The 14581-nt window shown below is 44.4% G+C and overlaps 1 protein-coding gene across 1 annotated transcript in view; it reads right to left on the bottom strand.

Annotated features, from left to right (window-relative positions):
• Nucleotides 1-14581, bottom strand: part of TG (thyroglobulin) — a 161306-nt gene that overhangs the window by 143973 nt on the left and 2752 nt on the right. Inside the window, 7 exon segments of the mRNA XM_035903440.1 lie at nucleotides 1383-2435; nucleotides 5993-6178; nucleotides 7921-8064; nucleotides 9172-9278; nucleotides 13434-13593; nucleotides 13886-14089; nucleotides 14548-14579. Coding sequence (XP_035759333.1) covers nucleotides 1383-2435; nucleotides 5993-6178; nucleotides 7921-8064; nucleotides 9172-9278; nucleotides 13434-13593; nucleotides 13886-14089; nucleotides 14548-14579 — 1886 coding nt within the window.

The raw sequence follows: 14581 nt of genomic DNA, 5'->3' as shown, positions 1-14581 counted from the left end.
AACGCCTTCACAGCAACTAGGTGTTTTCAGATTCACTTGATGATCTGGAAGTTAATGCTTATTCAGGCAATCCCTGCCAAAGCAACCATCTGAATAGTAGGATAATACTGATTTTATTTCCCCTCGGACTTAACCAGATTCTTCAGATTCTGTTGTCCTCTCTTCTTATTCTCTACTGAATATTGCAGCTGAATTTAAAAATATCATCCTTCAAAATGGTGGAGTTTGTTCTGGAAACCTTTTCTGCCACCTCCAGAGTCAAATTGCATTTTGCCACCAAGCAGCTCTACAAACTTAGCAAAATATAGGAGCTCATCTTTTGAGCACCAGAGAATTATGAACCTATTTATTTTGCTTGCACTACAGATGGGTTGCTAGATATAAATCCCCTACCAATTCAGATCATTGCGATAAATTCCCCACTACTTCTTCAAACTGCTATTCAAAGGAGCTTCTTCACTATGTACCACTGTCATCTGCTGGATACTCCGCTATTATTTCCAAAACGAGAAGCGGGTTCTTCTCTCGGTCTGTTCTCCCTGTTGATGTGCCATTTTCAGTTCACAGAAACTTGAAAGACAAATATCACTAGCCTATGTGCTTCCTTTTTCCTTTCCATTACATTACTAGACGGGCAGAAGAGGCAGTTCATAGTCTAGAAGCAAATTGCAAGGCCAAGCTGATGTCTGACAAGTCGGGGCAGAAGAGGCAGTTCATAGTCTAGAAGCAAAGCCAAGCTGATGTCTGACAAGTCATTTGCGACTCACAGTTCTGCCCTGACCGCATGACCTTTATGAGAAACCTATTAGCCTTTGAATCCCTCTCCTGCATTTGGACTCCTGTGACATCTTACCAAGTTAAGGATATATTCTTGAGCTAAAGGACTAAAAGAGGTTCATGGTTTAAAGCACTGTAGTTCTTTAAGGACAAGGATAAGCCAGTGACTGTGCCCGGGTGACTTGGTCCTGGAAGTAAAAAGGTTTTTTCACTTGGTATGGGTCACTTCCAGTTACACAGATGCTCCAGGTCTCATGGGCATCATGGATGTTATACACATGAGCGACACACTTAAGTAGAGAGAGATGCCAATGACATGCTCATTAACAAGGCAAGACCTCGGGCTCCTCTGTTCTGCCTGTGCCTCCCCTAACCCACTGAAAGAAGAGGGGATGTCTTTAAGGCTTGGGATATCAAGGTTTATGTACACTGTGTTTCCCATTACTCCCCTGCAACTGCAGGGCTGACTCGCTTTCTTATTAGGGGAAAATACTGTTTGTATACATCATCCATACATTTCCAGATATAATCAGATATGAAGAAAGAATCATGAAATTCCAACACAATATGGAAGCATCTTTAAATTTCCAGTCCCTAGGACTTACACTGCATCGGCTTTCCAGCTTCTCCCCTTATTCCTGGAATAGTCTTGCCATTCAAATCAACACAGAAGCAATTCGTCCCATAACACTGGAGTGGCAGAAAGTCTCCATCCTCGGTACAAGAGGGAATAAAAAGGTCTGATCCTGCAGGCAGGCTTTTCTTCAAGTTTTGCAGGTTTCTCCTTTGCTTCTCGCAATCAGTGGGACACCTTGGACGTTTGCCTTGAACTCTTGAGTCTGGAACTTCCTTACCTGAAGTGTCCGAACACCAGCACTCTCCTGCATAGCACTGAACTTCCTCATACCTCCCCTCCTTGGTGCATGTTGGAACAAACAGGTCCTTTGGCTCCTCACCACAGTCTTTGGATCCCAGTGCTAGTTTTACCACTTCACCTAAATCTTCAGCAATGCTTTTGGGGACAGAAATCACTTGCTGAAGAAAAGTAAAGAACTCTGGTAGTTCCAGAACAGAGGAAAGGAATTTCATCATATTCTGATTGTCCTGTAGAGTTACTGTGCGGCCAAAGCTGCCTACAAGAGGTTTACTCAATATGGAGCTCCCCTTTGATACCTCCAATGAAAATGCCTCAGCTGATTCCAGAAGGTCTTGTTCGTTATCTCTCTCTGCCACATCCTCCTGTGAAAAAAATTGGCCAATTCTGTATTTCCCACTAGTGCCAAGTGCCCCCGTGAAGTTAAACTGGATCAAATTCTTCAAGAACTTTCCTCCAAAGAGGTTTTCTTGGAAACGCTTTGGATTGGCAGTAAACTGCAGGGCCACTTGGGCCAGTTCCCTTGATGGGAACATCCCCGTGATGGCTTCACTAAGGGTGGTTTCTAGCCCAGGAATCTGGCTTTGTGCAACTGCAGATGACAATCCGGAGTCCAGAAACAGCTCCTTGAAGAAGGGAGGGCAGGGTCTTGAGAAGCCAGCTATTTTTTCCAACTGCATATCTGGCATGGAAAACAAATTGGGCTGACCGATGTACCCAGCAGGGCCATAAAAGATCCTTGACAAGGCCCGTCGTCTCTCAGAGATGCACACTTGTTCTTCACCTAGACAAAGGTTAAAAAAAAAAAAAGAAAAAAGCAAATTTTTTTGGAACTTCCAAAACCTGTAACCCTACAGTTATCTTTCAAGCGGTCTCAGCAGAAAACACATAAAAGTGTAGTTTAACCTGTGTCTAGTTTTTCAGCTATGCATCACATGCATTGGTAAGGAAATTTGAACTGTTGTTGAATATGGTCTATAAATAAAACTCTTCATTCAAGACACAAAGTGAAAGGAAACATTCCTTCACCACGTCTGAGTTATCTGGTCTGCAGCCTTTTTCTGATTCTACTGCTTCCCAGCGTAAATCCTCATTCCTGTTCCTATGGCTGAAAGAACAAATAAAGTCCTTTCCAAATATATTAACTCTCTGGTAGGATGCCTGCTTCTAATGAAAACCTCTGATGATCCAGGTGCAATATGTGAACCTCAGAAAGAGAAACACACTGCAGAAAACCAGAAAGTTATTTTAACCAATGCCCACTAATAAGGATTTTATGGAGGCTTCCTACCTAAATCTTCAGTTTCACAATGAAGCACTCATTACAAGAGGTTTGAAAAAAATTGTTAAAATTAGCAGTAATGGAGGGCTAAGGACCGGATGGCATTCACAAATGAGCTCTAAAGGAGAAAAAATACAAAATTTCAACAAAAATAGTCAAATGTCAGAGTACTGAGGGTACCAACAGTGGCCCTGGCCACCCACACCCTGGACCAAGCTACGCCATAGGTGTGTCTTCATCCACTCAGACTGTAGGTTCATACACAGACAGAAATATCTCCAAGTTAGGATGCAACGCATCACTGAAGAAAGACCTCTGAAAACATCAGCTTAAGGCACAGAAGACATCAAAAAAAGGAAAGATTTAGTAGATATAAAGACACTGAGAACCAGACAGATAGGATGGTTATGGCATTGACTGGACCTCTGGAATGCACGCAGCAGCTTGAATCACGTGCCATGTGGTTACCTTTCCTTGAAAAGCAGCAGAATTATAGAGAAGGGATGCAAAAGTAGCAGGATTATAGAGAAGGGATGCAAAAATATTTTGAGGACAGAAGAGTTTTTCTAGTAGGAGAGACTATTCAGCTTGGACAAAAAAAATACAATAAAGGTTTTTAAAAAACAGGATTCTCCACATCATTCGCAATAGACAATTATTATTCAGTATTTCTTACATGACAGGAATTAGAATGGTCCAGAAGTAGAGCACATAATTGTGATCATGAATTTTATTGCCAGAGGATGCTAGGAAGGATAAAAGGTTAAAGAGCAATTAGGCAAATCCCTGGAAGATGGCTCCATAGAGGAGTGCTGAACACAATGATCTGGGTTCAGCCTCCAGCCTGGGAACTCCCCAGCCTGCAGGCAACAGGGAGGATATATGGAAGCTATATGTATTTCCCATGTTTCTTATGCTTTCTCCCTAAGCAGCACTGCTGTCCCTGCAGGGGACAGGATGGTGGATAAACAGCTTTGGTCTGCTCTAGCACGGCCTCCCTTGGGCTCCCCGTCCCAACCCCATTTATTCCACATTCAGGCAATATGATAAAGCAGTCATAAATCCCATTAACGGTAGGATAAATGCTGGAAATCTTAAAAGCTGCTAAAATAGATTAGCAAGTAAGCTGAGGCTCTGTGATCAGCATCTTTGTCACTCCTCATTTCGCACCCTTGTCCTGCTCCGCGGGTCCTGGCAGGGGCTCAGTGTCCCTGACAGTGGTTCCTTTGTACGGGCATTTTCTGTAGGATGGGCCCCTTCTGTTTTCAGTGTTGGCTCTTGGTAAGGGGGATGAAGAACATTCCTCTGGGGACCAATAAATTAGCGTAAATCACAATCCCACAAGTATGCTAATATGAAACAAATGTAGGATCACGGCCTTTAAACGCTCTCCCCTCCTACCCACCATTGAATCAAATCAAAGCAGAGTGAGAAGGAATAAACAGAAAAGCACTGCTGGGGTGAATTTACTGTAAAGGCCTGAAAAGGAGCACGTCTCTATCAGGGCTGCTTGGTGCCTCAGGTCATGCGAGTACCCGACGTGCTACCCACACCTACGCCTCTGCCTCCTCCAGCCTTCACACTGCTGAGCGTGAGACTCGAAAATACCGAAGAGAAATAAAACAGAGCCGAACTGGAGACACACACATGGCATGTAGCTGTCTGAACACAGACTGCAGCTATATCCTCATGAAATACCTTCTCAGGAGTTATGCTGCAAAATCTCTGCAGAAATTTTTCCCCGCTTAAATTTCCTGAGTCCGCCCATAAAAGCTGCAAGCAGCCCCAAGTTGTTGTCCGTCTCCGCCAGCCTCCCCCCCCCCAAAAAAAAAAAAATCATCAGGAGGGCTCAGAAAAGCACATTCAAAAAGAAAACAACCGGTCCCAACATATGGGGAGGCCTCTCAGAGGTCCCCTTGCAATATCCTTGGTGATCGGCCTCGGAGGCATGCTAACATTTTCATTTCGCAGTAAGCCTGTCTGTGCCCAGCGCACTCCAAGCAGCTCGGAGCCGTGACGCCCAGGGTGGGTTCCTCCCCCTCCTCCTCCTCTATCTGCGTGGTAAGACTGTGTCTTGCAGACAGAGCAATTACCTTCCCCGAAGGCGGCCCCCGCGTTAAGACCTTGTGCTCCCCCAGCCCTCCAGCACAATCCTGAATATTTAGGTAGTGCGCTTCGGAGTGAAGGTTCTTAACTTTCCTCCTCCCCTCCGGCCCTTTGACATTTCTGCTGTCATTTCCATTTGGAGCACTGATTTGATGGCGTATTCTTAATGAAATCTCTCAAAGCCCAAACCCATACACCGTTTCCAAATTGTCTGGCCCTTTTTTTTTTTTTTACTGGATTTGGCAATTTTCATGGCCAAATATGCAGTGATAGGAATGGGAAAAAAATGCTCAGGATGAGAGAAGCCTTAGAAATTCCATAACTTTTCACCAAAGGAAGGAGGTAAAACCCAAAACCACCATCACTGGCTTCCTTATATAATCCCAGCTATTCTGACCTAATGTCGCAGCCCCCGGAGTCAAGAGACAGATATCATGGCTGCAAAGAAAAGCCTTGCTGTATGCAAAACTAAAAGGCTAAACCAAGGTCATAACGGAAAATATAATTAATAAAATATTTAATAATTTATTAGAATGTGGCTTTTAACCCAAGGAAGGTTTTTGGATCCCAGTTTTTGAACACCAGAATCTGTCAGAGCTGAGGAGGGAACTGGTCCTCCAAGTTTCTTTCTAAAGATTAAATTCCCACAGTGGATGAAGTGTTTGGAGAGGGAAGGTGAAGGGGCTCAGCCTGAATTTGAAGTGTACATGGATCTACAAGGAGACGGTGCTTGTTGATTCCTTTTCTCTTCCTACATCTCCCACAGACCACAGTTGGCTTCTCACAGACATCAGCTGGGGGAAGCACTGAAGGACAACGGCTGGCATTTGCACTACACTTGGACAATTACCATCAAATTATTCCAAGAAAAATCAAAATGACGCACACAAACTGCAGCAAGTAATGAACACAAGAGGTGTACTCTTTTTTCCTTTTCCAGACCTCATACGTACCACAGGCTGGTGGCTGTCCTCGTCTCTTTGTGCCCTGGACCTCTTGCCCTTTGGTGTCTACACACCAGCACTGGCCTCCCTGCTGACACTGCAGTGGCGTGTAGCCCCCATCGGTACCACAAGATGGCACGTAGGCGTGCTGGTAGCGCAGGGCTGCGTACCTCTCAACCTCACACTTGGAGGGGCCTGGAGGAAAAAAAAGTATGCATTAGGGAGGGAAAGCTCAAGGTTTCAGAGCCATCTCTGCTTGATCCCATCATTTTCCTATTTGGGGGGAAAAGAAAAAATATTTAGTTTAATTTCCTGGCTGTTTTCAATGAAACTTCAAGTACCATCCCAAAATGCAGGTTCTCCATCCTCTTCTCCCCTGGAGAATTGGCTCAGGGTTTTCTGCTGTAGGTATCATTTCTGAAAACTAAACAGAAAATAAAACCTCAACACATTTTTCAGCCATAGTCATGGGTAGGCAGAGTAGCAGCATCTGCTGGGAGCCATGCTGGAGGCCAGCCGAGCTCTGGCCCTTATCGCAAATGCAAAGCTGGTCAACAGAGATAGATGTGCAGCTTGGAAGACCAAGATGCAGATAAGCATCAATGTTTCTGGTGAAAACAAGGCACTGCTCCTGCAAAAGGATCTGCACCTGACTGGAGATTTTGTCTGGGACCACCCAATTTCTTTTATTTCCCCCTCCAGGGATCTGAAGACCCTATTCCTGTCACACTGGCCTTAACCACAGAGAAGCCAAAACTCCATAAAGCAAATTTTTTGAGTTATGATCTCTTCGATACAGAAATTTTGCCTGTTTATATAAACCTGCAATCCTACAGCCTAAATATTTGTCACCTTCAAGAGCTTTCCAGCTACGTTCAGCTACCAAGTTGAGGCAGCAAGAGCATCACGTCAGAGCAACCTGTCCACCAGGGAAGTCTGACAACTTTCCTAACACCTGTGGCTTCAGGTGGAGGCGCGAGATCTGGGTAAGTCACCAAAGCTGTCCTCGCCAGCAGCTGAGGAACGTGTTCACATCTCCATCTTGTGGCTGTTACAGCTTCATCTTTGCTGACAGCCACCACATCCCTACTGCAGTCAGAGCTTATTGCACAACGCTGTGCAGTGGGAAGGGGAAGATGCTTTCCAGGCTCCCCAGAATGATCAGCTTGTCCCAGACATAGAAAAACCGTGTGACTATGGGGCCGCAAGACTTACATCCCTATCTGCTTAATATTTCTGGTGATGCAACTCCTTAGCAAGGTCAGCAATGTCAGAGGAATTCGGATGGGAGGATGAAGGATCACACCAGGGGGATCAAACTCCCCCCAGCCAAAGCAATTCTCTTGGCCCCTGGTGTAGGAGAGTGAAGGAGGTACCTGACCTCCTGCCCCACAGAGTTCATTGCCCGGAGGCAGAGAAACTCTCCCCCCATTTGCCTGCCCCCACCAGGGAGGGAATGGACCCAAGGGCAGATCCAGAGGTTCAGCCTTGCTGGCTAAGGCACTACAAACTCTTGTGCAGCTTCCTGGGGATCGAGTGTGTTGTGGCCAATGTCAGTCAGATCCTTCCTATTTCTGAGTGTACCGCCATAAATTAGGGAGCATTTTCTCAGGCTTTTAATTTAATAAATCATCAGATGCATCTCCAGAATCTCAAGACAAGAGATACGGAAAGTTCATGGACTTTCAACTCATGAGAACTTCAAGTGCATGGGAAAAAACAGACCAGAGGATGGGTACAATCTGCTGGTAAGAATGTATAATCCAGAGATTAAAAATCAGCCGCAATCCAGGGACCTTGATTCTTGGATTGTAGCTGTGATATGACATGCTTTTAGTGCAAGAGCCTCCTAGAACAACTCTCCCCAACGGCAACTGTCAAATATAATCTCCAAAATTGTCACCTTATTTACAGGGCATCACCTGGGTGCTACTTACACCTGAACTTGCCAGAGGTAGCTAGCTGAACCCCCAGAAACCGCCTCTGCAGGATCCGATATATGCTGGTCTCCGTGAACATGCGGGCAGGCTCCAGCGCAGAGAAAATTGTATCATAAACTTCACCGAGCAGCAGTTCCAAGCCTGGGGAAGAGAGACTTTCAGCACAGAGCCTGGTTTTAAGACTGAAGCCACCTGCTTTACACCCGAGTAACAGAATTGGAAGCCTATCAGGAAAAAGAAAGCCAGTCCTTTAAACAAGCCAGATGTGAACTTACACTGCCTAACCCTAACACGCAGCACCACATAACCCCCTGCTGAGTGCCCAGGCATTAGCTTTATGTCTTGATATCTACCAAAACAAGCAGGAGGAACATCCAGTAACCGGCACGGTGCTGTGGTTTTGTTAGGTTCAGTCTGCAGTAGAGCAATTGATGGAATTTTGGAAACTGATGTTACAAAAACCAATTCCAAATCATTTTGGTTGTATACCAAAAAAAAAAGATATGCAGTAGTTTTGCTAAGTGCACAAATTTTTTGAGAACTTCTCACCCTTGCGGGAATTAAATGTCGAAGTTCTCATCTGTCATCTAAATTTTAAGCTATCATTCTGTGCATTTTTCCTCTTATTTATTTATTTATTTTTAAAACCGCAGTGTCTAAGGAAGAGGAGCTGGAAGTCCTCAGCCTCCTCCTCCTCCTCCTTGGAAAAAACATTCTTTCTTCTAAAGTGTCCCATCAACTATTAGCATGGCTAAAAGCTAAAACATGTCCTGAGGCTACTAGAGAAAAGGAAGGACCATCTGATCTCCTCACCCACAGCAGGGGGGTTGAACTGGACAATCTTTAAAGGTCCCTTCCAACCCAAATCATTCCATGATTCCACCTGAGCAAGAAGAAAACAGTTCAGTGTCCGGGCCCTTCATATTCCCCTGCATTTTGTAACTGGATTTAACGATGCGGCTTTCTAGTGTGGGCAGAAGTTGGTCATTCAGAAATCCTATGCCACCATACCAGAAAGAACAGGATTAGCAACTCCACTTGCTGCTGGCTGAAGCGCCGCTCTTAAGGGTGGGATTTCACCAGTGAGCTCCAGTCTTTCCCATGGGCACTACAGTGGCTACGGTGGTCTGACTCCTCATAAGAGCGAAACTGAAGTCCCAAATGAAGCTGAAGACTGAGAGTTGTTATTTGGCCCTCGGGAATTCAAAGCTGCTCAAGTTAAAGGATCAGATGCTGGAGGGTACTTACCAGTGTCTGCTAACTCTCTCCCCAGGCTGTCCACGCAGTAACAGTACCCAGAGACCTCCGGGAACATCTCCCGCAAGGAGCTGAATGTTTGGAAAGCCTCCGGGAGCCTGGAAGGAAAAGCAGCCTCCTGTGAAGAGCCCAGGGATGCTCACTGACAACAGCAAAGCATCATCTGTGTTTCCCTCCCAGATTTGTACAGCAAGAAGATCTGCACAGCGCGAAGTCATTACAAAGCCCATCACTCTCCTTGTGGCAACCAGGCTCTGGCATGATCAGCGTTTCTGCAGGCTAACAAGTCCTAAATGCCATTTTTTTTCAAGCACAACAATAAGATCTCCCTTCAGACAGGTTTCTGACTCTTCCTAGGTAGGTACCCAGCATTTAACACTCATTTTCAAATCCATTCTCATCTTTGAAAGCCTGTCAAAGAGCATAAAATAGATGGATGTTGGCTTAATGTTATTACAGCACCCCTTCATTAGCTCCTTCCACAAATCTGCACAGGATGGCAGAGTGCCTAAAGATACAGGTTGCTTCCTCTTCCCTACATGCTACGTACACTTTCTGCACTGAATTAGGCACAAAAGATGATAAAAAACTCTCTAACCTTTTTAATTTTGAGAGCATGGCTCAACAGATTAAGGAGAAAGGGTTTTTAACATATTGCAAGTAAGATTGACTCTTACTTCTGGAGATCAAAGAGACACCAGTATAATACTCTAGGAGTGGCAACAGCCAGATTCCAGCAAAGCAATGATTGAGGAAGGAAACTTAATAGGGTCAGAGTTGGAAAAAACATTATAAATGTGATCTTAACTGACAGACGCTCTAGGGTTTCTCCAAGCAAACAGAAGATAAGTTTTTCTAGATTCAGGCAATATGACCAGTGGAACAACTTTGCCAAATTCCAAAACGAATGTATTATTTTATAGACACACACCCTCACCCTGAAACACAATAAAGGTCCAGTGTCCCAGCTGCATGCGGCTTATTTGGGAAAAATCTAACAACAGGGAAGTGGAATTTTCTCCTCAAGGCATTCAGAAAGTTACACAAAGTAGGTTTTTACCAAGGAAGGACACTTAGCAGTAAGAGTAATGGCAGATTAGGCCCTGAGCAACTGGGGAAAAGGTTAACGTGCCAAAGTACTTTACAGCAGCTCTGTGAAATTGGGACTATGAGCAGCCTTAATTGCAGTGGCACCCTCCAGCAGCATCGGGGCTGCTCCAGAGCACGGGCAGTCTGCAGTGCCCACTGACTCCCTCCACTTTGGACCATCAAATCCTGCTCCGCTGCCGACACTGGCATGCTAAAAGCAATCAAAATGTCTTACTTCAGGGCACAAAGGGACTTCTGTCAGCATTAAAGCAATGCAATTTATGATATAAACAGCTAAATACCATCTTTTTATGGCCTTCTTTGTACACATGGATATAAATGGCTTGGGGCCTTCCAAGAGCTTTCTGCTCACCTGAATTATCGTGCACTGGGCACTGCCCTATCAGCAAAATGACCTTTTATCCTAGGACAGCAATGCCCCTATCCTCAAAGGCAGACCTCTGCACTGGTCATGTCCTTGGAGCTCAGCACCTCAGCACCTCAACATCTAGCTGCATGAAACAGGATGCAATGAAAAAATTCTGCATTGTGCTTTCTTTCATCCTCAACGTGAAGAAGTCACATGCATAATTGTACTACTTTTATATGGGGCAGATGCATACTCATATCCTGTCATTCTGGTTATTTTTGTTCCAAGTTGAGAGTACAGCTAAATAAAGTACAAACGGATATAAATTAGGCCCACACAAACAAGAGGACAGAACTTATCTCACCTTACTTGGAAAACTCATTTCCTGCCGCTTCTTTTCTTTTCTCAGACTCTTTTTATTCACAGCCCCCAAGATGAGAAGTGATAATACAGAGTGCCTTATCTATCAGACCCAGTCCAAAACAATAGCTGAAGGCAAGCTGACTACATTTAAGTTATGAATAAATTTATACCGTATCCGTGTGTTTCAACAAGAAAGTTTGCACTCAAAAATATGGGGAATTAAATAAATGTGAGGTTGTTGACCTTTTCTTCCAACTGTGCATCTCTGCTCTTGGCTTCCAGCAAAGATAACTCATTACCGATCCTCAAAAGCAGGTTTGCAAGTAACCTCTTCTATGTTTCTATGTGCAGCTCAAGTCATAGCTGCCTTTCTCATTGACTACAGAGGGAGAAAACAGAATTGTGGTTTTTTTCCACTGCCAATGAAATAATACAGAATAGGGCAGAACCTCCGGTGTGCCAGGATAAAGACACTGACACAAGGTCTTCAATCTGATGAAAATTATAGCAAGAAAGTAAAAAGATCCTCCTCGACTTTTGATTTTTGATCTTTCTCCCCAGTCTGCTACAGGGCCTTCTGTATGGCTGCCCATCCAAGCAAAGGTACAGACTCTATAAAGTAAAAGCCGCCAAGTCACCAGAGTAAGGCAGGAAATTTGGGCTCATCTTTCTTTCCAAAAGTTTTAAGTTTTCCTCTTGGGAAAGTCTTATCTCTAAGCTTCTAAATTTCTCCTTTTTTTTTTTTTTTTAATATATTGATTTATTCTGGAGTATTTCTAAAAGTGTAAGTTAAAAAACCAGGAAGGGAGTTAGTTTGACATGTTTAGGTTTCAAAAATCAGTCTGTGGAACCAAAGAAAGTTGCTCCATAAAATATGGGTTTAAATCCCTATTCTGCTATAGTCCTTTGCTGTGGAATTCATCCCTTCAGCTCCGTATTCTGGCCTCCTGCTTATGGGACAGGATAATGACATTTCAGGCAGGAGTAGTGTGAAAATCAGTATATTAATGACCTGAGATACTCAGATATGATAGTAATGAGTTAAGTCAATGCCTTAATTAGAAAGGTAGACAGCTGGGAATGAAATGATCCTGCTGTGATTAATTACACGACACAGACACAAGAAAGCCCAATCTCACAGACCTTTGCAGACAAATCTCCCAACAGGAGAAAAAAAAATGTTAATTTAAAGCACTGCTTTCTCCTCTGTAATTGCTTTTTTAGAATTTCCACACTCCAAGGGCCAACAAACAAAACAGCCAGATTATTTTGCTTTTGCCAAAATAACCTCTTCTGAAGTTCTGACAAATTTGCACTGTGCATTTGGGCCTGCCTTTCAGTTTTGCTTAAATTAAAAAAGAAAACCCTCAAAACAGCAAAACTGACATTTACAGTAAAATGCCTTTGCTACTACAGAGCCAGGTCAGAATAAGACATTACGTTTACTGCACTGCCCTCCACTGGAGAAATGTGTTGGCTGAGATGCCAAGATAACAGCACTTTGCAAGAGACCAGAAGGTTTCTCTGGAGTGTCTGAACATCCGCACTGAAACAAATTCCTCTCCCTGCAGTGTGAAATTCTTTACAATGAGGGTGGTGAAACACTGGAACAGGTTGCCCAGAGAGGTGGTGAAGGCCCCATCCCTGGAAACATTCAAGGCCAAGTTGGATCGGGCTCTGAGCAACCTGATCTAGTTAGCAGTGTCCCTGCTCACTGCAGGGGGGTTGGACTAGATGACCTCTAGGGGTCCCTTCCAACCCAAAACATTCTATGATTCTATCCCTTATTTCTCCACTTGAGCATTAATTCCCAGCTCCTCCACAGGACAATGGCTTCTTACTCCCACAGACAAGCATTTGATCCAGTGTTTTGAGGCCTTCCCCGGCCCACTCCAACCACCCAAAGGCAGTCGTATGTCAGCACGCCCGTTCATTGCTTGCCGGTTCACCTGTATGAGCAACCCTGGCACTGCCTAAATGGACAAGTTTCCCACCGGCACATGGAACTTGCTCTTTGCACGTTGCCAGTTGTCCGTCTGTCTATCTGTTTTCATCTCCCATATGGAATCATCTTTCCTACCTCATACACACACTTGAATTCCTCTCTTCCTTCCACATGTATCCCATTTGCTGTTGTGTGTCTGTCTGAAAGGTAGCCTTGGCTACTTTTCCAAATACAGATCACAATGTGGTATCCACTGTTGTGTGAGGACACACCGATTAGACTGCAGGGGTGGAATATCAGGCTTCTCTAAATGAGAAAATTTAATTCAGAAGAAAAAGTTTTTTATTTGGTCCATTCACTAACAGAAAATAACATCATATGAGGTCACAGAAGAAGAGCTTCATGTGAAAAAAAAAAATGCAGTAAGACACTGACTTGATGAGGTATGAAGGATTACCTCCCTCTTTCAGAAGCCTACATTCTTACCTGTTGTAACTATGAATGAGATCGAAAACCATCATGTCAGTAGTGTTGACAAACTTGCACTGGACAGGCAGAAACTCTCCATCTGCTGAGCACTGTGGTGGGCTCTTCTCCCCAAACCCATGAAGAATGCGACGGTCTCGGATCTCACAGTTCCCCGGACCTGACAGGGAAAAAAAGTAATGTTTACTGGTGTTTTAACTTCCCACAGACAGCTGAGTGGCCATCCCATGGTTTGGAAGGGGTTTAGATTCATTGCATTGAATATGGACACCTAGGAGCCTCATATTCTCTTTACAGACAAAGGAAACAGAGACTTAAATTCCTCAGTTAAGCACCTATACTTCCATAGGAGAAGCATAGGCTGCAGTGTCCAAGCTCCTGATCTACCACCTTTCATTCACACCAAACCTTTCCACTCTACAAGCCCCCCTGTTTTGCTGATTATTACTTACACCGTGTTGGCTTTCCTCTCTGCCTGGTACCATAGATCTCCATTCCTTCTGGATCTACACACCAGCACTGACGCAGCTCCGTGTCGCACTGCACCGCATCAAATGCCCCTGAATCCAGGCACTGAGGGATGTAGGAGCTGCTGCTGCTGTTGATGTAGCGACTCACCAAGATCCTCTGCTTTTGCAGCTGGCAAAAGGATAAGCCTGTAGTACCAGAGAGGGTCACTCTTAGAAGAGGGTACTTGCTGGGCACCGCATCATTTATTAAGGCAACATCTGAGTTTTCTCAGTGCCACAAGTTCTCATTCTGCCACCCAGGTGGCATGAGGACACTGATGGACTTGAGGTCAGGAAAACTGGTATACAGAAACCCACCACAGATGGGGCTGAAGCCCTCCAACTCAAAAGCCAGTACATTACATTGATCTTTCATTTGCGATTCACATTATTGTGACCTTCATGAATACATCCAGGTGCATCAGGTTCCCATGACCAGCTCCAAAGAAACTCTCCAAAGAACTTTCACTGAGAACACCCAGCAAATTACAACCAATGAGAGTCATCAAAGTCCAGGGCTAACTTGTTCTTGATTTCAGCAGTTCAAATGCAGATTTAAATGACTCTTTACCCAATCTGAACAAAAATACAAATTTGTGACTTACAAGCTACGGGATATCCATTCTGTTTGCTGCCAGG

Source organism: Egretta garzetta, unplaced genomic scaffold (genome assembly GCF_000687185.1).
Source record: "Egretta garzetta isolate BGI_Z169 unplaced genomic scaffold, ASM68718v1 scaffold50, whole genome shotgun sequence".
NCBI lineage: Eukaryota > Metazoa > Chordata > Aves > Pelecaniformes > Ardeidae > Egretta > Egretta garzetta.
The sequence above is the reverse complement of the archived record's forward strand: the minus strand, read 5'-3'. Positions and strand labels throughout refer to the sequence as shown.